Source organism: Microtus oregoni, unplaced genomic scaffold (assembly GCF_018167655.1).
Source record: "Microtus oregoni isolate MIOR12 unplaced genomic scaffold, Mior012 000072F_ref0000427, whole genome shotgun sequence".
Classification (NCBI taxonomy): Eukaryota; Metazoa; Chordata; class Mammalia; order Rodentia; family Cricetidae; genus Microtus; species Microtus oregoni.
In genome coordinates this window covers 4,221,976-4,245,027 of record NW_024543979.1, presented here as the reverse complement: position 1 = coordinate 4,245,027, position 23,052 = coordinate 4,221,976, and the positions used below count along the sequence as shown (strand labels likewise).

The 23,052-nt window shown below is 44.6% G+C and overlaps 1 protein-coding gene across 6 annotated transcripts in view; it reads right to left on the bottom strand.

Moving 5' to 3' along the window:
• The window catches only part of Ptpn13 (protein tyrosine phosphatase non-receptor type 13), a 192,181-nt gene that overhangs the window by 3,563 nt on the left and 165,566 nt on the right, over positions 1-23,052 (bottom strand). For all 6 annotated transcript variants that reach the window (XM_041642029.1, XM_041642031.1, XM_041642033.1 and 3 more), the window contains 10 exons: positions 22,640-22,733; positions 21,957-22,094; positions 21,221-21,306; positions 16,101-16,147; positions 12,277-12,380; positions 8,806-8,954; positions 6,597-6,687; positions 3,845-4,182; positions 2,395-2,610; positions 564-626 (listed from right to left, as the gene is read on the bottom strand). In XM_041642029.1, coding sequence (XP_041497963.1) covers positions 564-626; positions 2,395-2,610; positions 3,845-4,182; positions 6,597-6,687; positions 8,806-8,954; positions 12,277-12,380; positions 16,101-16,147; positions 21,221-21,306; positions 21,957-22,094; positions 22,640-22,733 — 1,326 coding nt within the window. The remainder of the gene's footprint in view (positions 1-563; positions 627-2,394; positions 2,611-3,844; positions 4,183-6,596; positions 6,688-8,805; positions 8,955-12,276; positions 12,381-16,100; positions 16,148-21,220; positions 21,307-21,956; positions 22,095-22,639; positions 22,734-23,052) is intronic.

Below are 23,052 nucleotides of genomic sequence, written 5' to 3'. Positions count from 1 at the left end.
CCTGCACGTGTGTGTGTGTGTGTGTGTGTGTGTGTGTGTGTGTGTGTGTGTGCTGTGTGTGCACATGTGTGAGGCCAGAGCTCACAGATCTAGCCAACCTGACTGCCTTTTGAACCCCAGGAAATGTGTCTGACTCCACCTTCCCAGATGTTTTGTGGTTTTTGAGGATCAAACCCAGGACCTCACACTTCACTGAAGGGGCTATTGCCCCTGCTCCCTTTCTCCATTTTTTTAAATTAAAAATAGTATCTAAAAAGATAATCTAAAATACTTAATTATTTTCTGAATTAATACTCATGCTGAAAGAAAAAGCTCTTTATGACAAGAGATGTTCGTTTACACTGCAATATGGAAGGAAAGCTTAATAAGATCACTGGGCAAAGCGGCAGACCTTTCCTGGATCTTCCAGCTGCCTGAGAAGCTGTGGCAGGAAGAGTGAGCCCTACAGTTCCAGGTCAGCCTGGACAACACAGCAAGACCATCCCCCAAAGAAAACTATAACAGAGAACAAACGTTTAAGAGCACTTTTAAAAATGGGTCCTCATTAGCATATGGGGACTCACCTCTGTCTGCACCATGCCATGTCTCTGTAGTCTCATGCAGCGCACCAAGTCAGAGATGTCGAACTGTGGGGACACAGAGCAGTGCATCAGACACAGACCCTGAAGATGCTCAGCTGACCCACTATAGAATTCATTTTTTTAAAAATAAATCACCCCAGCAACTGTTTCCCCTTCCTTCTCTCCTTCCAGTCCCTCCCCCCACAATCCTCCCCCGCTTTTGGTTTAGGAAAGGACAGGTCTCCCATGATTATCAGCAAAGCAAGGCACATCAAGTTGCAGTAAGACTAAGGACCTCCTCATGTATTAAGGCCGGGCAAGGTGACCCAGTATGAGGAGCAGGGTTCCAAAAGCCAGTCAAGGAGTCAGAGACAGCCCCTGCTCCCACTGTTAGGAGTCTCCCAAGAGGAACAAGCTACACAACTGTCACACAAGAAGACCAAGCTATGCAACTGTCACATATGTCCAGAGAGCCGAGGTCAGTCCCATGCAGGCTCCCTGGTTGTCGGCTCAGTCTCCGTGAGCCCCTATGAGCCAGACAGGTGATTCTGTGTATTTTCTTGTGGTGTCCTTGACCCCTCTGGCTCCTACAATCCTTTCTCCCCCTCTTCCACAGGATTCCTCAAGCTCAGTGTTATGTTTGGCTGTGGTTCTGCATCTGTTCCCATCAGTTGCTGGATAAAGCCTCTCTGTTAACAACTGGGCTAGGAACCAATCTGGTGCCCTCCTTACCACTGTCTGAACTCTCCTGCATGTAATGACCTAATGAACTGACTTCTTATGGTATCATTTATGGTGTTTCAAGAATCAGAGTTCACTCTGTTTGAAAACCTTCAACAAAAGTTCTCTTCCTCTGAAATTTAGTTCATTTCTTAAACTATAAGTGCTGGGCAGTAGCGGTGCATGACTTTAATCCCAGAACTTGGAAGGCAAAGGCAGGTGGATCTCTTGTGAGTTTGAAGCTGGCCTGTTTTACAGAGCGAGTTCCAGGACAGACTCCAGAGATACACAGAGAAACCCTGTCTCAAAAAAACAAACAAACAAAAACAAAAAACAAAAAAAAAAAACAGAACAAAAATATAAGCAATATTTCTCACATACCGCTGTTTTGAGTAAAATTCCAAATCTTTTAAATTCAGCTGACACTGAGCAGTCTGAAGCAAGGGCAGATGGACTACTGGGTTTGCCTCAACTTCAGTTATCATAGTTTATTATGGTGTCAAGCACAAAACAGAACAGCTCCATCCAGAATCCTTTAGGAGACAGTGTTTTAATCAGAGTATATATATATATAGTTAAATACAAGGTAGATTTTGACAAGTAGGTTTTATACTAATTTATGACCCAAAAGTAAGATCATATTGTTATTTGCTATAAAATGTGTGTGTACATTTGGTGTTTGGAGACAAGGTTTCTCTGTGTTGCTCCGGCTGTCCTGGAACATGCTCTGTAGCCCAGCCTGGCCTCAAAGTCAGAGATCCGCCTACCTCTGCCACCCAAGTGCTGGGATTAAAGGCGTACATCGCCACTGCCTGGCTTGTACTTTTTTAAAATTAGGAATAACTACTTAGAGCAATAGATTAGCATTAATTTTCAGACAAAAACATTCCTTTCTTATCTACAGGTAACAACAATAACAAAACCCAGTATTTTCCTCTTCAAAGTGGACTGTCTTTTGGACTTGGGTATTTCCTGTAAGCATGGCAACACTGACGTTATCTCACAGAGAAACTGAAGGACTGCAAGGGGTAAGGAAGGACAGCACCTACGGACCTTTATACACTTTTAAATAGCCACAGTATTAAATGGTAGATTCAACAATATCTTTACTCACTTCAAGATCTTGGCTGATTAGTCCAAGGACCACGTCTATGCATATGAGGGTCCCTGAGCGTCCAATGCCAGCGCTGCAGTGTGTGATGACTGGGCCTGACCTGTGGATGTATCTCATGTAGGAGATGAAAGTGAGCAGGTCGTCTGGCTGGGACGGTGTGTCGTGGTCGGGCCAGGCAGTGAAATTCAGATGAGAAATATGGCGCACCTCTCCTGTCTGAAAGTGTGAATAGAGTGAGCTGGTTAGGATGTTACACCGTTCCTGAGTCAGTACCTCACTGTTACAATGTCACACCGTTCCTAAGCCAGTGCCTCACTGTTACAATGTCACACCGTTCCTAAGCCAGTGCCTCACTGTTACAATGTCACACCGTTCCTAAGCCAGTGCCTCACTGTTACAATGTCACACCGTTCCTAAGCCAGTGCCTCACTGTTACAATGTCACACCGTTCCTAAGCCAGTGCCTCACTGTTACAATGTCACACCGTTCCTAAGCCAGTGCCTCACTGTTACAATGTCACACCATTCCTAAGCCAGTGCCCCACTATATTGCTCTTTCAAACCTGAAGAGTATATTGATCAGAGTGAAAGGAAAACTGGAAGGAATAAAAAGGCTTCATAAATACACAAAGCTGGGCATGATAAAATATACCTAATTTCCAGGGTTCAGACTAAGAGAGAAGGGCCACATAGCAAGACATCACTATGACTCAAAACAGAACCGACTGAAAGGAAATGCACAGAAAACCTTATCAAAGGGTTTCTAGTTTTACACCACCACATAGTCCTAGAGGCTGGGATGTTATTCAGGCTCTTGTATAGACTAGGCAAAAGCCATACCTAGTTATTGTGGGCTCATTTAAATTAAATACACTGATACTGTTCAACATGAGAACCATTGTTTTCCTCCATGTTTGTATGAGGGACAGTCACTTAGCTAACCTGCACTAAATTCATCCTCTGTGTTTGTATGAGGAATAGTCACTTAGCTAACCTGCACTAAATTCATCTTCCATGTTTGACAACTGTAGCTGGAAGCATCTAAATGACAGTCATTATGGCACAACTGTCCACAAACTAAATACGGTGGCTGCCTTCACAAGGCATGATTGATAATCAGAGTTTTAAAAAGTTTGGATTAGTCTACTTAGATGCTAGACCTTAGGGGGAGAAAAAAGCAAGTTTCTATGTATCTTACAGCTTCTAAACCAATACGCACTATTTATTCCTAAGCACAGAATTCACTGAATGCACATTCCTGTTACCCCAGCAGCCAGGAGGTAGAAGCTGGAGGATCAGGACTTCCAGGCTGTCTGTAGCTCTACAGTAATTTTGAGGTCAGCCTAGGTTACGTGAGATTGTCTCAAAAACAAAATTACAGCAGATGACCTGCTTCCATGGCAACAATCCCAGTAAACGTGCAGGGATTAGGAAAAGCAAAGATGACTCACCTGAATATCCTCCAGGGTTATCACCCTGACAACGAACCCCTTCAGCTGCTGCATCCTCAGGAGGGCCAGGCGCAGCCTCTCGTTGGCCATGGTGGTCGTGCCGAGGATGCTCGGCCAGTAGCGCTGGCATTTGACCTTTTCTCCTTCCACCTCTTGGGTCATCATTGCTATCACGGTGGAATTCTGCTCCCAAACCATCTGCCAGAAATCCCCCACGGTAGTGGGCAAAGGCCCCTGGCAGGCGATGTAGACGAACTCCTGTGTCCCCACTGGGATCCTGATGAAACTGGCGTTGATGTAGCCACCTTCATCTCCAAGAGGCACTCTTGTGGTGTCATCTGTGAATGTCCACAGTGAAAGGTCCATGTCATGATCACTCTGGCACCGTGAGTTTCACAAATAAGCAGTCCAAGGCCACGATAGCCCCTGGAGCCCTCGAGGGACTCGCCGCCACATGAGAACACAGAGCAGCGGTCCACGTTACATTTATGTTTTGTTTCATGTATCTAAGATGTTAGCTTGGTGGCGTTCTATGAACCCTGGGATTTGCTAACATACATTTTATATTATATATAAGAGTAAAAATGTATACTTAATGTGATAACATATGCAACTGAAATTAAACTTAACACATACAAGTAGAACGTCATAGTAAGCAATCAGAGAAGCAAACACAAACATCTTTGTTACTTCCCTGTCAATATCTCCATACCAATAATCACAGACTCATATGATGGGACACTCTCACAGAATAAAGTTAGCATAGAAGTGATACTATCCAAGTGTGACTGACATATCTGACTCCCACACAGACCTGAGACACACTTTTCATTGTGTCATTTTGTATTGTATGTATGTGTGTGTGTGCGTGTTGGGGGGAAGCACAGCACAGCACATGTGTGGAGGTCAGAGGACAACATGACAAGGTTATCTCTTTCCTTTCACCATGTGGTCACCAGGGTTGGTATCCTTGCCTGTTGCGCTAGCCTCATTTTTATTTTAAATATTTATAAATTTAACAAGTAATTTTGGTGGCAATCAAGGTAAAAACCTCTAAAATTAGGTTTTAAAATTTATTGATTGACTTTTATCTCTTAGTTCATAATTTATTTCCTAACAATAAATTGATTACTTTTGTACTTTTTTTGGTCACATTCTGACTTCAAAATACAAATCTGAATGTATGTATCTTTGTCTCATATAGTGACAGCAACCGTTATGTACCTAATGCTCCACTTCTTCAACTCTCTTAGAGTCTTTAAAGACAGGGCCTCTCTGTGTAGCCCTGGCTGTACAGGAACTCACTATGCAGATCACCTTGAATCTAGAGATGAACCTGCCGCAGCCTCTTGGGTGCCAGGATTAAAGGCATGCGCCACCATGCCAGGCCAGTCTCAGTTTTTACAGAGAGCCTTCAGAATCAATTTTATGTTTTCCATCTTGACTAAAAAACTCAGTTGCATATTATATATGACAAGATTGCCATTTCTGGGCTGCAGAATGACAGGATCGGTGTCACACGCTACAATACAAAGTGCTAATATAGAAGAAGATGTCAAGTTAAAATCTGGGGACACACACACACATACACACACACACACACACACTGAAAAGAAAATCACATCCTTGGCTAAAACAATGGGTTGAAATCATTCCTTTTATTTTCTTCTAGACTCCGAAACAAATGAGAGGCTCACACAGCACGGCAGTTCATCAGACACAAGCGTGCACATGGCTGCTCTTTACATGCCTGTCAAATTAAAGTAGAATAAGCTAATGGTGTGGATACATATAGATTCAAGGACGGTCATCAGGAAGCAACTAACATGTATATAAATATGAATAATATACACACTTTGTGTGTAAGAATGGGTACACATGTGTTCACATGCACATGTGTGTGCAGAGTCAACCTCAGGTGTCATTCCTCGGGAGCCTTTACCATCTTCCTGAGACAGGGTGGCTGCTGGGACCGAGTCCTGCTGATTAGGTCCAGCAGGCTGGAGAGCAAGCTTCAAGGAGCTGTTCGTCTCCACTTCTAAACACTCTACCAACTGAGCTCTCTCACGCTTGCCAATTAACTTTGGAATTACTGATTAGGCATCACCAACTGACTTCTAATTAAGAATTGGTTTTGAAAACGTCAGGAGTACCGCAACAAATGTCCAAGATGGCCACGCCGAGCTCCAGAATCTCAGAACACGGGAAAGGGCGTTTGCTCTGTAATCTACAGACCTGTTACCAGTGAGATGCTCTGCCTCTGTGTGCACGCATGGACTTATGTGTGAGGTACAACAGGCCAGGCTGGCAGGCTAACAGTTCACACTGCACATACTCAATAAGAGTCACACAGGAACTCACAGTGAACACACACTCAATGAGAGTCACACAGGAACTCACAGTGAACACACACTCAGAATCACACAGGAACTCACAGGGAACACATACTCAGAATCACACAGGAACTCACAGGGAACACACACTCAAAGTCACACAGGAACTCACTGTGAACACACACTCAGAATCACACAGGAACTCAATAGCAAACACACACTCAGAGTCACACAGGAACTCACTGTGAACACACACTCAGAGTCACATAGGAACTCACAGTGAACACACACTCAGAGTCACACAGGAACTCACTGTGAACACACACTCAGAGTCACACAGGAACTCACAGTGAACACACACTCAGAGTCACACAGGAACTCACAGTGAACACACACTCAAGGGTCACACCGGAACTCACAGGGAAGGATATTTTTGTATCTGTTCTTCCTTCGGTTTTCCTTGGTCTGTCCAATCAGGCATTGATCCAATGGTTTTAATTCTTGAAGATTCTACAAGTAACAAAATGGACATAAGGTTAAATTTGCTGACTGACTTTTGTCTGTCACACTGATCAGGGCTAACTGTGAGTGCCAGAGACTTCAGGATGGATTTGGGGAGCTGCTGCTGAGCCTATCAACTGCAGCGCCTTGACTGGACACATCATATTCAGCTCACTTAACGGACAGCATTTCTTATGCTAAGTTTTCACTTCAGTTTAAAAATGGCTGTATATACATTTTTAAAAAACCTACAGAAGCACATTTCTCTTAAGCCAATATCTGGAATATCATCTGTCACAGGGTCATAGGACATGGTGCGTAGTATTGCTGTGGACAGTGTGATCTGTAGGGTCACAGGCCAAAGTGTGTGGTATTGGTGCAGACAGTGTGATCTGTAGGGTTATAGGTCACAGGCCAATGTGTGTGGTATTGCTGTAGACAGTGTGATCTGTAGGGTCACTGGCCACAGTGTGTGGTATTGCTGTAGACAGAGTAATCTGTAGGGTCACTGGCCACGGTGTGTGGTATTGCTGTAGACAGTGTGATCTGTAGGATCAGGTCACAGTGTGTGGTATTGCTGTAGACAGTGTGATCTGTAGGGTCACTGGCCACAGTGTGTGGTATTGCTGTAGACAGAGTAATCTGTAGGGTCACTGGCCACGGTGTGTGGTATTGCTGTAGACAGTGTGATCTGTAGGGTCACTGGCCACGGTGTGTGGTATTGCTGTAGACAGTGTGATCTGTAGGGTCACTGGCCACAGCGTATGGTATTGCTGTAGACAGTGTGATCTGTAGGGTCACTGGCCACAGTGTATGGTATTGCTGTAAACAGAATAATCTACTGTAGGGTCACTGGCCACAGCGTATGGTATTGCTGTAGACAGTGTGATCTGTAGGGTCACTGGCCACGGTGTGTGGTATTGCTATTGTCAGACAGTGTGATCTGTAGGGTCACTGGCCACGGTCAGTTCTTTCTCATTTTCATCATCTTCTCACTCAAAGAAGACATGCTGACTGCCTCTTCTGTAGACATGCAAGGCACTGTGACAAGTAAAGCGACAGCTATAGCCCTCAGGGAACTTACAGCTCCCAAGAGCAAAATGGAAATAATAAGTATGGCGACATGCCTTTTAGAAGTTAGCAAGGTGCTGGGGAGGGGAACAAAGCTCTACGTTAGAGAGGACGTGCTGGAGCTTCTGTGATAGTGTTCAACCCCAAACCTTAAAGAAGACAATCTCGTCTCTACAAGATGAGATTTAGAGAGAAGGAGCATACACCCTTGCTCCCGAGGGGTCCAGGGGGGTACACCCTAGCTCCCGAGTGGTCCAGGGGGGTACACCCTAGCTCCCGAGTGGTCCAGGGGGGTACACCCTAGCTCCCGAGTGGTCCAGGGGGGTACACCCTAGCTCCCGAGTGGTCCAGGGGGGTACACCCTAGCTCCCGAGGGGTCCAGGGGGGTACACCCTAGCTCCCGAGGGGTCCAGGGGGGTACACCCTAGCTCCCGAGGGGTCCAGGGGGGTACACCCTAGCTCCCGAGTGGTCCCAGGGAACCTTAAGAGAGCAGGCACATACACAGCAGCAGCTCTCGGTCTGGTGCCTCCTTTCAGGGACAAGAAAGAGTGAGCAATGAAGCCAATGGTTTGAGGGACAGGGACAAGGTTACCACAAACCACAGTGGGGTTGCATTTCTCCTGCTATAAGACTGCAGGAGCAAGGGCTGCAAACTGGCATGCATACCCCAGAAGGGCCATGTCTAGTTGCAGCAACTCCTTGTACCAACACACCCCCTGCAGAAGCCATGATGACTTTGAACTCCTGAACCTCCTCCTGTCTTCAACTAGCAAGAGCTGGGAATATAGGCATATGTTATCATAACCAGATTACTTTTATTAAAAAGACTTTATGTATGAGGAATGGAGGATATCATTAGAAAAATCTATCTAGTTAATATGGTCCTGCTTAGTCATAATTAAATATGAAAAGGCGGTGTGTCTAGAGGCAGAAGTCAGTCAGCTGCACAGGGTAGTGCTGCAAAGCGATCAGTATTTCCAAAGACATGGAAGTTTTTCCAACCCTTGGGCTAGCAAGGACACATTCTCCATCAAATAAATGCGCATGTCACTTACCTGTAGCTCCTGAGCAGGGATCCCTTGATCAAGCAAGCCTTGAAGTGTGCGGATGGTGGCCTGCAACTGAGTGCCGGTGTACTTGCCGGACGGAGGGACTCTAACCACTGGCAGGACAGCCAGCTCCTCATTTGTCAGAAAGGGGCGATCTATCAGAGAGGACCAGAGGACGCTTCAGTTCTCCCCAGAGCGGGCTCAAGGAATAGGAGAGCTCCCTGCGCCTGTTCTCATTCGCCATCGTCCCACACAAAGGGCGTCTCTGTAAAGCAGCGTGGTTGACTGGCTGACGACCACAGTCCACTCGGGCTCTGTGACCACACAGCTGCTTTACCCAGCGCTGAAGAGCTACAGCACCACTGCTCCCAAGTCTGCAAGGCTTGTGACTCCCAGCTATTCATATTTTTGGAAGGAGCACATGTTCTTTTCTGCTGGACTTCAATGGCACTATTTATATTAGGGAAACTGTCAGGATCATTTATCATGAGCTATTGTGGGAACATGACGCAATTACAGCTCATAGCAACTGATAATGCGGATGTCAACCCACTTGAGAAATTATTCTCAGATGGAGGAACCCTGCCCGGCAAAGCCAGCAGTACCACTGACTCTAAAAACCGTTGCTTTCATCTGTAATTTCGCTTGTGCAACAACAGCTATGGTATCTCCCCATTACTGTGTATTTTCATGTAATATGAACATGTAATCTCATGATTACATCTCAGTCTTATGGGCACACATACTGTGGATGGTCAAAAGGATGACTTTCTCTCTATACTATGTTCTCCACATTAGGGTGAGAAACTTAGAAGCCTGTTCTCTATCCTTAGCCTGACTGACGGAGCAAGTGATCCAGACATGCATCCTTCTGGACGGATCACAAATAGAATTTTCATGGATTTTACTTATGAAATTGCAGGTGTCTGGCCTTGTAGGATCTAAGCCCTTCAGAAGATTTATGATAAATTAGGATGGTGTTGCAGGTGTCTGTCCTTGTTCTATCTTAGCCCTTCAAGAGATTAATAGCACTTAGCTGACTAATCATGTCCAGATATTATTAATCACACTTAAGAAATGTAAAATAATGCATGTATTCTTTGTCTTTTCCTTAGATCTCTATGGTTTAGTTTTTTCCCTGTAATCTGTAGTGGCACTCTTGAAAGTTGGCTGGGAGTCTCCCCCGCACCCCCCCCCCAGATGCAGCTGTGGTTGGCTACAAACTAGCAGTAAGTATTGCTATGTATCTTCAAAGAATGCCTATGTCCCGGAGAATTTTCTTTGTAGTTTTTTTTTTTATTACTAACAAGTTGCTAATGAATAGATGTATTTATGCTTAGGAATTTTTTTTTTTTTATTTTTCGAGACAGGGTTTCTCAGTGGCTTTTGGTTCTTGTCCTGGAACTAGCTCTTGTAGACCAGGCTGGCCTTGAACTCACAGAGATCCGCCTGCCTCTGCCTCCCGAGTGCTGGGATTAAAGGCGTGTGCCACCACCGCCCGGCTGCTTAGGAATTTTTAACAGCAGAAGTAGAATAAGAATGTAGAGACAGAAATAAGAATGTAGAAGAAATAGGATGAGAAGAAGTAATACGGAGAAGTAGAAGAAAAAGAAAAAATGTAAAATAATTAGAACAAGAATGAACTGGAACAGAGTATTTTAACAGAGAACTGGAATTAGAATTGAGACAGAGAATTCTCTGTCTTTGCTCTAATTAGAGCAACGAAATTAGAGACAATTAGGACAGAAAAAATAGGGTAGAGGCAGCAGAATAAAGAGAGAAAAACAAAGAGCACAAGAATAGAAACAAGGTGTGAGAGAAGATTTTTTTTCCTACAGATACCAGACTTTTTAGTTCCTACGCTTATCTGGCTTCTCTTTTTGAACCCTGAGTAAAAATCTTTAATTAAGGCAGGCCCTTGAAGGTTTCCGATAGAAACCCCACCCAGTTCCCTGTTACTTCTCATTAGAATCTAGGCTGGGGAAGAAGGAGACGCAGACATCAGGCTCCACACATCAGGAGACTGCTCAGAATACAGGCTTCCTTCTCAGCCCACTCTCGGCATTCCGGGCTGAAGTCCTGGCCTGTGACGCTGTTCTCCCTGCAGAAGAGTACTTTTCTTGGGCTATTCAGGAGTTGAATTAAACAAGGACCTGGCAGAGCCCGGCCTGAGTGAGTGTCTGCTGTATGGACTATTCATAACAGCAGTCAAACTACCAACCCAGGCAGAGGAAGACTCCACAACTCACTGACTGGTCAGGACGCAGACATGGTGCAGCTACCGTGCAGGTGGCGGGGGTGCTGAGCACCACGGGGAACACAGGCTGGGCAAGACCCCAAAGCTCAGCGTCTGGCTGGGGCATGGTTAGCGGTGATGTACTCTTTATAACAGGGTGAAGGCAACTGGGGCGGAGCAGCTCGGTGAACGAGCACGGGTGGCCGGAGCCCGTGGGAGCACTGTGCACAACAGTCTACCTAAGCAGAAAAAGGGTTCAAGCCACGAATTCCTTCTAAAACATTAAGAAGTCATTTAATCCAGCATGCAGGAAGCAAAGGCAAGCTGATCTCTGTGAGTTCAAGGTCAGCTTGGTTAATGTTACAAATTCCGGGTTAGCCAGGGAAACTAGTGAGACTGTTTCAAAAATCAAAAGCAAACCAAAACAAATAAACAAAAATACCAGGACTCTGTGCTTGGTGTTTGTTGTTGTTTGTCTTTTTCAACTTGACACAAGTTATTTAGGAAGAGGGAAATTCAACTGAGAAAATGCCTCCATCAGATTGACATGAAGGCAAGTCTGCGTGTGTGTAGAGTATTTTTTTGATTGACACATGAGGGCTCAGCTTACTGTGGGCAGTGCTGCTGCCAGGCAGGTGCTCCTGGGTTCTCTAGGAAAACAGGGTGAGGAAGCCTTGGGGAGAAGCCTGTAAGCAGTTCTTCTGTGGCCTCTGCTTGGGATCCTTCCTGGAATTCCTGCACTGACCCCAAGTGATGGACCATGACCAGAATGTCTAAGGTGGATAAACCATTCTCAAGTTGCTTTTGGTCAAGGTATTTTATCACAGTAATAGAAACTCTAAGTAGAATAGACTTCAAATAATCAAACTCCACCCTTCATGACAGCGAGAAGACAGGAGTGAAGCCCAAGTGTCTCTCCACTGCCCCGAGAGGCTGGCCACCAAGGGTAACTGGAGTTCCTGCACGTCACATACTCCACCAGTTTTACTGTAAATAAGACGAGCCCTTGGGTTTCTCAATATACTCTGTGACTTACCTACGCCACTGAAGCTTTAGGATCCAACCACAAACAACTTGGTTCTGATAACCACAGTCGATGTCTATGTGATTTAGCTTCATGCATAAAACCAAAGAGCACACACATGACCAAATAACGTTCGTACATCGTGGAAAACATCTTTTACTAAGTTTCCCTACCTACTGTTTTTAATGAAAAAAAAAAAAGATAATAAAATTCCTGCCTTTGCTGGAGTCTCCATGGTCTGCTGTCTCTGTTGGGAATTCTCTGATTCCTTGTGCTACTCCGTCTTCAGCACACGTCCCTTCCTCTGATGCCTCAGGTACGCTGTGCCAACAAACACAAGACAGTTTTAAATATCACGATTCAAGTCACTGATCTTCTTTCTAACAACTACAATATTGCGGCACTTGCTGAGCTCGTGAGACGGCTCAGTGGGCCGTCAAGCCTGCTGACCCAGGTTCACCCCTGGGACCCACATGGAAGGACGGGAGCTGCCTCAGTTGCTCTGACAGCTACACCTGTGATGTGGGATGTGTGCAGCACATAAGCACACACACAATAAACAGATACACGTAAAAATGAAAATAAACTTTCTGATTTAAAAAAAAATCCAGACTGGGTATGGTAGTACTCTCTGTGCCGTCAGCTCCTCTGGAGGCTGAGGCAGGAGGATCACTTGAACCTTGTAGTTAGAGACCAGCCTGAACAACAAAGCAAGACCTTGTCTAAAATACCAACAAAAATTAAACATGAGAACCTCTAAACTAAATGAGGTCCCCAAGGCACAACTTTTGAGATGTAGATAGGAACTGAAGTGCACTGTAGTTTTAGTTGCAGACAGACTCCAGGTCTCTGACTCTGAGACCAAGGAGTCCCTTCGGGGATGGTTTCGTGTCAACATGGATGGCATTATTTTTGTCAACATGTGACTCCTCTTTCATACGTGTGCATATATGTGCGAGGGTAAGCATGTACTATGTGTGTAGGAGCAGAGGTCTACCTTGGGCATTGCTTCTCAGGTGTAATACACCTGGCAGGATATTTCAAGTGCTTGAACCTTGCCAGCCAGCCAGCCCTAGATCTGCTTGTTCCTACTTCCTCCGGGCTTTACTACAGCAGACAGCACCACTCAGTGAGGTCTAGGGCTCCAACTCAGGCTCTCCAACAAAGCACCTTACTGAATGGGTCATCTCTCCAGCCCTCCCTCTCACAACTGCACCATGTGGGTGTGTCTGAGGTTATTTAAAGGATCCCTGTGAAGGAAACATGATCTTTAGCTGTGGCTATGGGTGAAGACGGTCTTGGGTTCACTCAATGTATTGAAACTCAGCACAAGTTCTCATTATTCTGGGGGTACAAGACAATGTTGTCTTCTATGATTCCCATGGGCGAAAGACTTGGTTCACAGCTAACAGTACATGGGGAGCCATTCGGCCTTCACGAGACAGCAGGACCTATGTGAGGTTTCTGGAATGTGCTCCTGAAGGGGCTCTGGGGTAGCTGCTCCTGTCTCTTCCCGCCACCATCAGGTTATCTTTGCTTCCCCACACACCGTGCCATGGTATTCTACCTGGTCACAAATCCAGAGCAACAGGGGCAAGCAGTATCAACTGAACCCTATGAAAGGGAGGCTCCAGGGAACCTTTCTTCCTGCAGTGTGATTTACTCCAGGTGTTCTGTTACAGCCATGGAAAGCTGGCTCCCAGATCATCCTTGGTGAGGTGATCAGAGAAAGGAAACCAGGCAGAATGTTAGTGTTTAGGTGTACGTAGGGTAAAATCTCAGGGTTTTCATTTTCTGATCGTCAGGAGAACTAAGTGGGGTTCTCTGTCTGAGAATACCAGTACACATCATTAAAGCAGGGCACAGACAAAATCTCCCAAAAGATCAAATGGAAGCAGCAATTATCCTGTTGGGGTTTTTTTTTTTCTGATTTATTTATGTGTATGAGTGTGTTGTCTGTGTTTGGATGTGCAACAGGCATGTGCCTGCTGCTCTTGGAAGTCAGAGGACGGCAGCAGGTAATGCAGAAAGGGAGTCACTGGAGGTTGTGAGCTGATGTGGGTGCCAGGAGCCAGACTCCAGTCTACAGCTGCACCAAGATTCTAATATTTTTTGTTTCTGCTCCAACTCATTGTGGGCTGCAGTTCACACTTATTTGCGAGTTCTGCACCCATGAGGTTAATGTATTTTCTTGTCTCTCATGTGTCTGTCCACCCTGGAGCTGGAGTTACAGGCAGTTGTCAGGCGCCCCATGCTGGTGCTGTGAACTGAACCTGGGACTTCTGGAAGAACAGTATACAGTCTTAACGCTGAGCCCCCACTCCAGCACCCATGAGGGCCTACACCTTGTTTACAAGGACATAGTTAAGTCAGCTCCACACAAGGCATTTCTTTCTTTTCTTATTCTTTTGACCACCTGTGAGGAATTACAGTACCCCCCCCCCCCAGTTTATCATTTTTAAATGGTGTTTTCTACATAAACAATGTCACCATTATTTGTCATCATGAGAAGATTCTCTTATAGAAGTTGGAATAAATTCTTTAAAATCAAATTGCTAGCTTATAGTGTACTATATTTCTTCGTGGGTTCAGTGACATAAAATAACAAAAAGCACATTTAAGAATCAGTAATGTGAAAAAAAACTATATTTTAATGGTATTTGTAATTATCTTCCCATGAGAACAAACTAATTTGCTATCCTTTCTTCCTTGTTGTCCGATAAAGAGTACTCTATTTTTTGGATGTCTGCTGAAGATTAGGTACAAAGCTGTTTCATTATTTCTTCTGAAGACTGTGTGTGTCCTAGGCGGCAAGAAGAGAGGGTTACTCCCCGAAGCTGGAGTTACAGCAGCTGAGTGCTGACAGATGTGGTTGCTCAGAATCAAGTTCAGGCTCTCAGGGAAAGTCCAAGTGCTCTTAACTGCTGAGCTGTCTCTCTAACCCTCATGACTTTATCAGTAAGTATCTTCCTTCTTTACCAGCTTAGTCATCCTGCCTTTCTAGAAAAATGCACATACATCATTGCCTGATTACTGTCAAATAAAAACGGAATTTGTTTAATCATTGTTATTAGATTACATGCATACACACCTATAAAATATTTCTTTTTGAAAAAATATTTCTTAGACATACGATATCACAAAAATTTATTTATGTTAGAAACTATTTTCAAAGAGAGAATTCAATGTACTAGAATGTCTTAGATCCAGGGTAGTGGTGAGTGCCTTTCATCCTAACACTTGGGGAACAGAGAAAAGCAGAACTCCATGAGTTTAAGTCCAGTCTGGTCTACACAGCTGGAACAGGCCAGCTGGTGCAACACAGTTACACTCTTCTCTCAAGAATAAGACAAAATAATAAAAAAGAATTACCTAACATTCTTGGTTTCACATTATTTGAAATATTTTTATTATATTTTATTTAATATTGGTGTGTGTTTACACACATGCCACCGTGCACAGTGGGGGTGATCTTCGGGAGCTGGCTCCAGGGATTGAAGTCAGGTCACCAGCCTTGTAGCAAGCACCTCTAGCTGCTGAGCCAGCTTGCTAACCCTGGTTTAATTTTCTCATTAATAAAACTTAAAAATTTGAAAGTACAAAAATTAACAAAGTAAAAATCACCCATAATCTTAGCAGGAGTCAACATTTCTGGCATATTTTCTTTTGAACCCCCCCCTTTTTTAAAAAACAAAACACCATGGTTACGAGTATTTTTCTTTTTTGAGCAATAGGTAGACATTTTCTTAAATCAAGAGAATCTACTTGTAACAAATCTTGAAGAGCAATATTCATGCTGGATGTGGTGGTGCCCGTCTTTAATTCCAGCACTCAGGTGGATCTCTGTGGGTATGAGGCCAGCCTGGTCTACAGAGTTCCAGGATAATCAGAACTGTGTTAAAATCTTGTCTCAAAAAAAAAAAAGAGACATATCTATGTTTAAAAACGGCTCCATAATTTAATCAATAATTTTATTGGAAAACAAAAAATTCATTTCACTGAAATAAAAGAACAAAGAGCTGCACACACTGAAAACATTACCTTTCACTGCTTGGGTTTCCTTTGCGCTCTTCACAGCCATTCAGCAACTACAGTGGAGAGAGATAAAAGTCATCTTATTCCCTGCAATAAAACCAATCTCATAATGCTTGCTGTGGGACACTGGTCTGTATCTTGTCAATTATATCTTAAATAAACGCGGATAGCCAGGCAGGAAGTATAGGCAGGACAACCAGACAGGAAGTAGAGGCAGGTCAATGAGAACAGGAGAATTCCGGGAAGAAGGAAGCCCATTCCTCTGCAGTCCTGGCCCAGCCACAGAGCAAGCAAGATGTGACTGCCTCGCTGAAAAAGGTACTGAGCCATGTGGCTAACACAGACAAGAATAATGGACTAATATAAGTTATAAAAGTTAATAAGAAGCCTGAGCTAATGGGCCAATCAGTTTATAGTTAATGTAGACCTCTGTGTGATTTCTTTGAGACTAACGACTGTGAGAACTGGGCAGGACAGAAACCTCAGTCAACAAACGCTTAATAATTTTTCTTTAGATTGATTCACTTTATGCTACATGTGAGTGTTTTGCTTGTGTGTGTATGCCTGATGCCTTTGAGGTTAGAGAAGAGCACCATATCCCCTGGATCTGGAGTTACAGATGGTCGTGAGCCTCCCAGCTTGTGGGTGCTGGGAATCGAACTGAGCCATCTCTCAGTGGTTAACTTTTTTCTGTGAATTACTTTTTATGTTGTTAGTGTTATTCTTCTCCTATCACAAAGACACACACGACACTCGGGTAACACACTCTCAGAAGCGGCTGAGACACTGCCAGTGCCCATGAAGTTCTGTTGGTTAAAGTGATTACTTTCTTTGCTCAAGAATTCTTTTTAAGACAAGATTTACTTTAATTATGTGTGTGTGCATGCTGAACGCAGGTACTCCCGGGGGCCAGAAGATGTGAGAATCCCTGAAACTAGAGTTTCAGAGGCTGTGAGTTTCCCCAAATAGGTTCTGAGGACGGAGTTTGGGTCTTAACCTCTGAGCCATCTTGTAGCTTAGGCTGAAAATCATTCCAAAGTATACTTACATGGGAAGTGCTAATTTATTACTACAGACAGTCTGGACCCACGTATCTGGTTTTAAGCATTATGTATTTGTGTGTGTGTATTGCATCTAGGTGCTTGTGTGGGTGTGTGAATGTGTGCAAGTCTGTGGATTGTATGTGGGTATATGTAAGTGGGTGGATGTGTACTGTACATAGGTGTTTGTATGCATGTGTGCACATGTGTACATTGTGTGGCGGTGTATGTGTGCGTGGTTGAATGTGCATTTTATGTAGGTGTTTGTATGAATGTGTGCACCTGGGTGCACACACGTGGGTATATGTGTGAGTGGGTGAAGGTGCACTGTGTGTAGGTGTGTGTGTGTGTGTGTGTGAGCATGCATGTGGAAGCTAGAGGCTCATGCCCAGTGTCTTCCATGGTTGCTTTCCACTTTATATTTTGAGACAGGGGCTCACTGAATCTGGAGTTCATAAACTCAGCTATGCTGGCAGTCCACTGAGCTCCAGGGATATGGTGATGAACTTCCCTTCCTTCTGTGTCTGGGCTCTCTCTGTCCCCAGCACTGGGCTGCAGATGTGTGCTGTACACTCTGGTGTTTATGGAGGTACTGGGGGTCTGAATGCAGGCTCTTGCACATGCTTTATAGACACTACATGAACATCTCCCCAGCCCTGAGCATCCTTCTCAGAGTAGAACTTCCAGGATTCACTGGCACTTTGGGAAAATGAATTACAAAACATTTTTGTGATAATTAGTAGAAATATTCTTTTCCTATGAATGTGAATTTTTTGACTCATCTTTGATTATTTCACATGTCCACTTCCTGGATCATTATAATCATTTTTACCAGATACCTTGTCCCCCATTAAAAACAGTTAAATTATTTTACAGATCCATACTTAATTTATGGATGATTCTGGAGAGAATTTTAATTTTAGAGTTTGCTATTAAAGAACGAGAAATAAACTTTCCATGCCCTTTGTGTAGTTTCAGTTTATGTAATATAGGTCCTGGACTTGTCTGCCTAGACACCCACCTGGCTCAATCTGCAGGTGGTGCCTTAAAGAGGTAATTAATTATAGTAGGGTCACAGGTGTGGTAAGGTCACAGGTGTAAGGCCACAGGTGTGGTAAGGCCACAGGCGTGATAAGGTCACAGGTGTGGTAAGGTCACAGGTATGGTAAGGTCACAGGCGTGAGCCTGCAGATCAATAAACTGGTATTTTACAAGAGGAAGAACAGCTGCTAGGCAGGAGCTGAAACAGAGGGAAGGGTGCTGCTAAGAATGTTCATTTGCAAGTCAAAGGGAGGCTGAGTGAGAATCCCTGGTACACTGGCCTTCAGACTGTTGTATAATTCTGTTGTATAACCCACTCCAGAGACACAGACAGGCTGCAACCCAAGCACCTGCGCCTGGGAAATGCTTAGGTAGCGAGGACACAAGGAAAATTGTGGGACTTGGGATGTGGCCACACCAGATGAACAATCTGAATTTTAAAAATTGTCTTAGCCGAGCAGTGGTGGCACATGCCCTTAATTCAAGCATCTGGGAGGCAGAGGCAGGTGGATCTCTGTGAGTTCAAGACCAGCCTGGTCTACAAGAGCTAGTTCCAGGATAGGCTCCAAAGCTACCGAGAAACCCTGTCTTGATTTAAAAAAAAAAAAAAGACATTGCCTTATGAGAGTTATGATTTCATAGTACAGACTTGGTTAACTTGGAAACTTGGTTAACACTGTTATTCAGTAAACACAACTTCCAGGAAGATAGCTGATTTAATCCATATACTAGAACATAGAATATTAGAAAGAATGAGGCAAATGTGTGTGCACTCATGAGGAAAGAGGGCGTCAACAACTGTTAGATGAAAATGTGATTTCTGACAATGTGAAGGGACGTGCAGTAATAAGATGACGGATGGGCCCTTTCCAGCCATCATGCAATCAGTTCTGCTGATCCTGGACTTCATAGTGGTGGAAGGGTATGTAGAAATTCAAGTTTTATTAATAACTGGTAGTTCAAATGAGATGTCCCCACAATCTTGTACTTTTAGATACCTGGTAACCAGTTGGGGTGCTGTTTGGGGAGACGTAGGAGGTGTGGCCTTGCTGGAGGAAGTGTGTCACTGGAGGTGGCTTTCACAGTTTAAAGATTGTCATTTTGTTCTGCTTTCAGCTTGAGGCTTAAGATGGGCGCCCTCAAGCTTCGCGCTCTTCCATGACTGACCCCTAGCCCAGAGGATTCTCCTCCTCACTGACCCCTAGCCCAGAGGATTCTCCTCCTCACTGACCCCTAGTCCAGAGGATTCTCCTCCTCACTGACTCCGAGCCCAGAGGATTCTCCTCCACACTGACCCCAGCCCAGAGGATTCTCCTCCACACTGACTCCGAGCCCAGAGGATTCTCCTCCATCTGACTCCGAGCCCAGAGGATTCTCCTCCACACTGACTCCGAGCCCAGAGGATTCTCCTCCACACTGACTCCGAGCCCAGAGGATTCTCCTCCACACTGACCCCAGCCCAGAGGATTCTCCTCCACACTGACTCCGAACCCAGAGGATTCTCCTCCACACTGACTCCGAGCCCAGAGGATTCTCCTCCACACTGACCCCAGCCCAGAGGATTCTCCTCCTCACTGACCCCTAGCCCAGAGGATTCTCCTCCTCACTGACCCCCTAGCCCAGAGGATTCTCCTCCTCACTGACCCCTAGCCCAGAGGATTCTCCTCCACACTGACCCCAGCCCAAAGGATTCTCCTCCATCTGACTCCGAGCCCAGAGGATTCTCCTCCACACTGACCCCTAGCCCAGAGGATTCTCCTCCACACTGACCCCAGCCCAGAGGATTCTCCTCCACACTGACCCCAGCCCAGAGGATTCTCCTCCACACTGACTCCGAGCCCAGAAGATTGTCCTCCACACTGACCCCTAGCCCAGAGGATTCTCCTCCACACTGACTCCGAGCCCAGAGGATTCTCCTCCACACTGACTCCGAGCCCAGAGGATTCTCCTCCACACTGACCCCAGCCCAGAGGATTCTCCTCCACACTGACCCTGAGCCCAGAGGATTCTCCTCCACACTGACTCTGAGCCCAGAGGATTCTCCTCCTCACTGACCCCCAGCCCAGAGGATTCTCCTCCACACTGACTCCGAGCCCAGAGGATTCTCCTCCTCACTGACCCCCAGCCCAGAGGATTCTCCTCCACACTGACTCCGAGCCCTCCAGCACCGAAAGCCCACATAAACCCTCTGTAAGTTGCCTTGGCCATGGTGCTCTTTTCACAGCAGTGGAAAAGTTGAACATGGAGAGGAGATTAAGAAGGAGTTTTACACTAATGAACTCTCACATTTAAAGTAATTTTTACAATTAAAATATATCCTAAAAATCCATATAATAAAGTTTTCTAACATAAATATTTGTTATTATAGGTCATTATAATGAAGAATATAAATACTATGCTTTTTCTCCTTTTTAAGAGAAAAGATATTTTAGATTACAACTTTAAATGGCAGGAAAAACTTTTTATTTATTCTTATGTAAAAGAGAAGTCAGTTTTAAAATATTGTAGTAGAAATTTAATTACATTGTTACGACTTATAAAAGTCATGAAACCTTTCAAAGAGCCTATGGTATAACTTTATATAATATTATGATAGTATAAAAGACCAACTTAAACCCTCTAGAGAATAGAATATTGAGACAGTCAATGTTTCTATGATTTTTATGCATTAAGAAATACTCAGAAGCCACAAGCATCTTGGTATCCATACAGATTTGTAAGCAAATGGTGAATATACCCTTGTGTGTCTGAGTGCTGTGTAAGCATAGAGATGGGTGGTTGACAGCTCTTAGAGGCTAAGCCAGCACAGTTCTGATTCCCTCTTCTCCCCTTTCCTATTCATTCCTTCTTCCAATGGAGAAAAGATCCCGAGTTTGCTGGGTACAGATGACACGGAGATGTAGTAAAATAATGCTACCTTCCTCCACCTCCAAGCAATAACCTGTCAGTAACAGAAGTAACACTGCCATCGTTTGTCGTCTGGGCGAAAACAGAATTCTAGTGAAGTGCAGTACCCTCAGCTATTCCTGCAGGTACAGCTCTCACCTCAGGGCCGTACTCAGGTAACGGAGAACCATCACAGTCTGTATCTGTGCCTCCTTCTGGTGCCTCCCCATTTGTCCTCAATGGATCTGGAGGAGAAACATTCAGACCAAGAAAAACTAAGAGATGCACTCAGGCAGCACCCAAGAAAGAAGGCAGTAAGCAGACCACACCAATGCCCCAACAGGGAAAGCTAAGAGTAAGGGATATGATACACAGTGTAGAATATTGGTGAAGTTTATCTATGAAACGGCCATGCTTTACACTGGCTTACTGACAACTGGAGGGGAAATGTGTAGACTAATATGTTTATAAATAGAAGCTATGACACACATGATACTTTCTCTTTTTAGATAGAGTCCCGTGTATCCAGGCTGGCCTTGAACTTGCCACGTAGCTGAAGGTGATAATGAACTTCCAATGCCCCTGCCTCCACACCCCAAGTGCTGGGACTGTAGTGTGCATCACGTGCATAGTTTATATGATGCTGGGCACGGAACCTGGGCTTCATACATGCTGGGCAAGCACTCTACCCACAGCTACACGGACTACTGCTAACGATGAATTCTAATTCTCATTAGTGACTAACTCACCCACAAACCAACATGGGAAAGACAATACATTTTATTTTATTTCTAAAAACGATGTCTAAAAAAATGATTACGATATTGCTAATATATTTCAGTTTTACTGACTAACTTTCTCGTACTCATGTGCTTGAATTCCTGGGTTCACTGACCTGGAGAATAGGCCCTTCTGGTGGCCTTAGTCTGGTTTAAGAGGTTCTGGGCTTCTTCATCCACAACATCGAGCAAGGACTGGATAACCTCAGCTTCTTGTGGATCATCATAGATGTCGCCATCCTGCGAGTCAGAGTCTTGAAAAACAGCGATTTATTTTTAAACTACTGGGAAAGGGACAGTTTCAGTGCTAAGATGCCAGATGCTCTGCAGTTTTAAAGTGTTTCCTGTGAAGGACAGATGTGGTGACCTAGTCCTGCCAGCCTACCTGTGCTGGCTGCTGTCACCAACAAGCACACAAATGCAGCATAGAAACAAATAATGAAAATCAATATTGGATATACCTTTTCATGAAATATTAACAATCCGATGCTTACTTCATAAAATTATTGTCAAATTATTCACTAACAAAAGAAATAAAGATGTTATCTTCTGAAACTTAAGGATATAATAGGCCAAATAAAATATCCTCAATACAAAATCTGGAGCTATAAGGCACCTGGTAGTCTATGCAGGCTGCTTTACAGCACGCAGGAAACATCAAAGGCAAGAATTGTCTTCTGAGGCTCCTAAGTCACGTTAGCCTAGAGATGAGAGAGGATACTGGACATCTGCACAACAAACTTTCCTTTGGAAGCTGTGCTAGCATGGGAGGTAACAGGAGGGCTAATTTGAAAATTACCTTTGGTTTCAGTCTGGTCTGTTGACTCCATCACCTGAGAAGATGAGCATTTTCCTCCAGGGTACACAGCTTCAACTACTTCTTCCCCATTAACCTGAAGTACAAGACCACAGCACACACCAGGTTACTATTTAGACCACAGCACACACCAGGTTACTATTTAGTGAACTTCTGGGATTGGAGAAGGTCCAGGCGTGGCTCCTCCCCTCTTCCTGCTCTGTACAGACTCATTTACAGCTTTGCCCTGTGTATCTGTGTTAGCAGGAAACATCACTGGAGGGAGAGAGCAAAGCGCATGGGGTTCCTGTCACCGAACACATCAGGAACCGTGCTACTTCCTAAATTCGTTAGATCATACAAGGCTCTTACCTGAGACATATTTTATGAGATTTGTCCTCTAAAGAACATTTTAG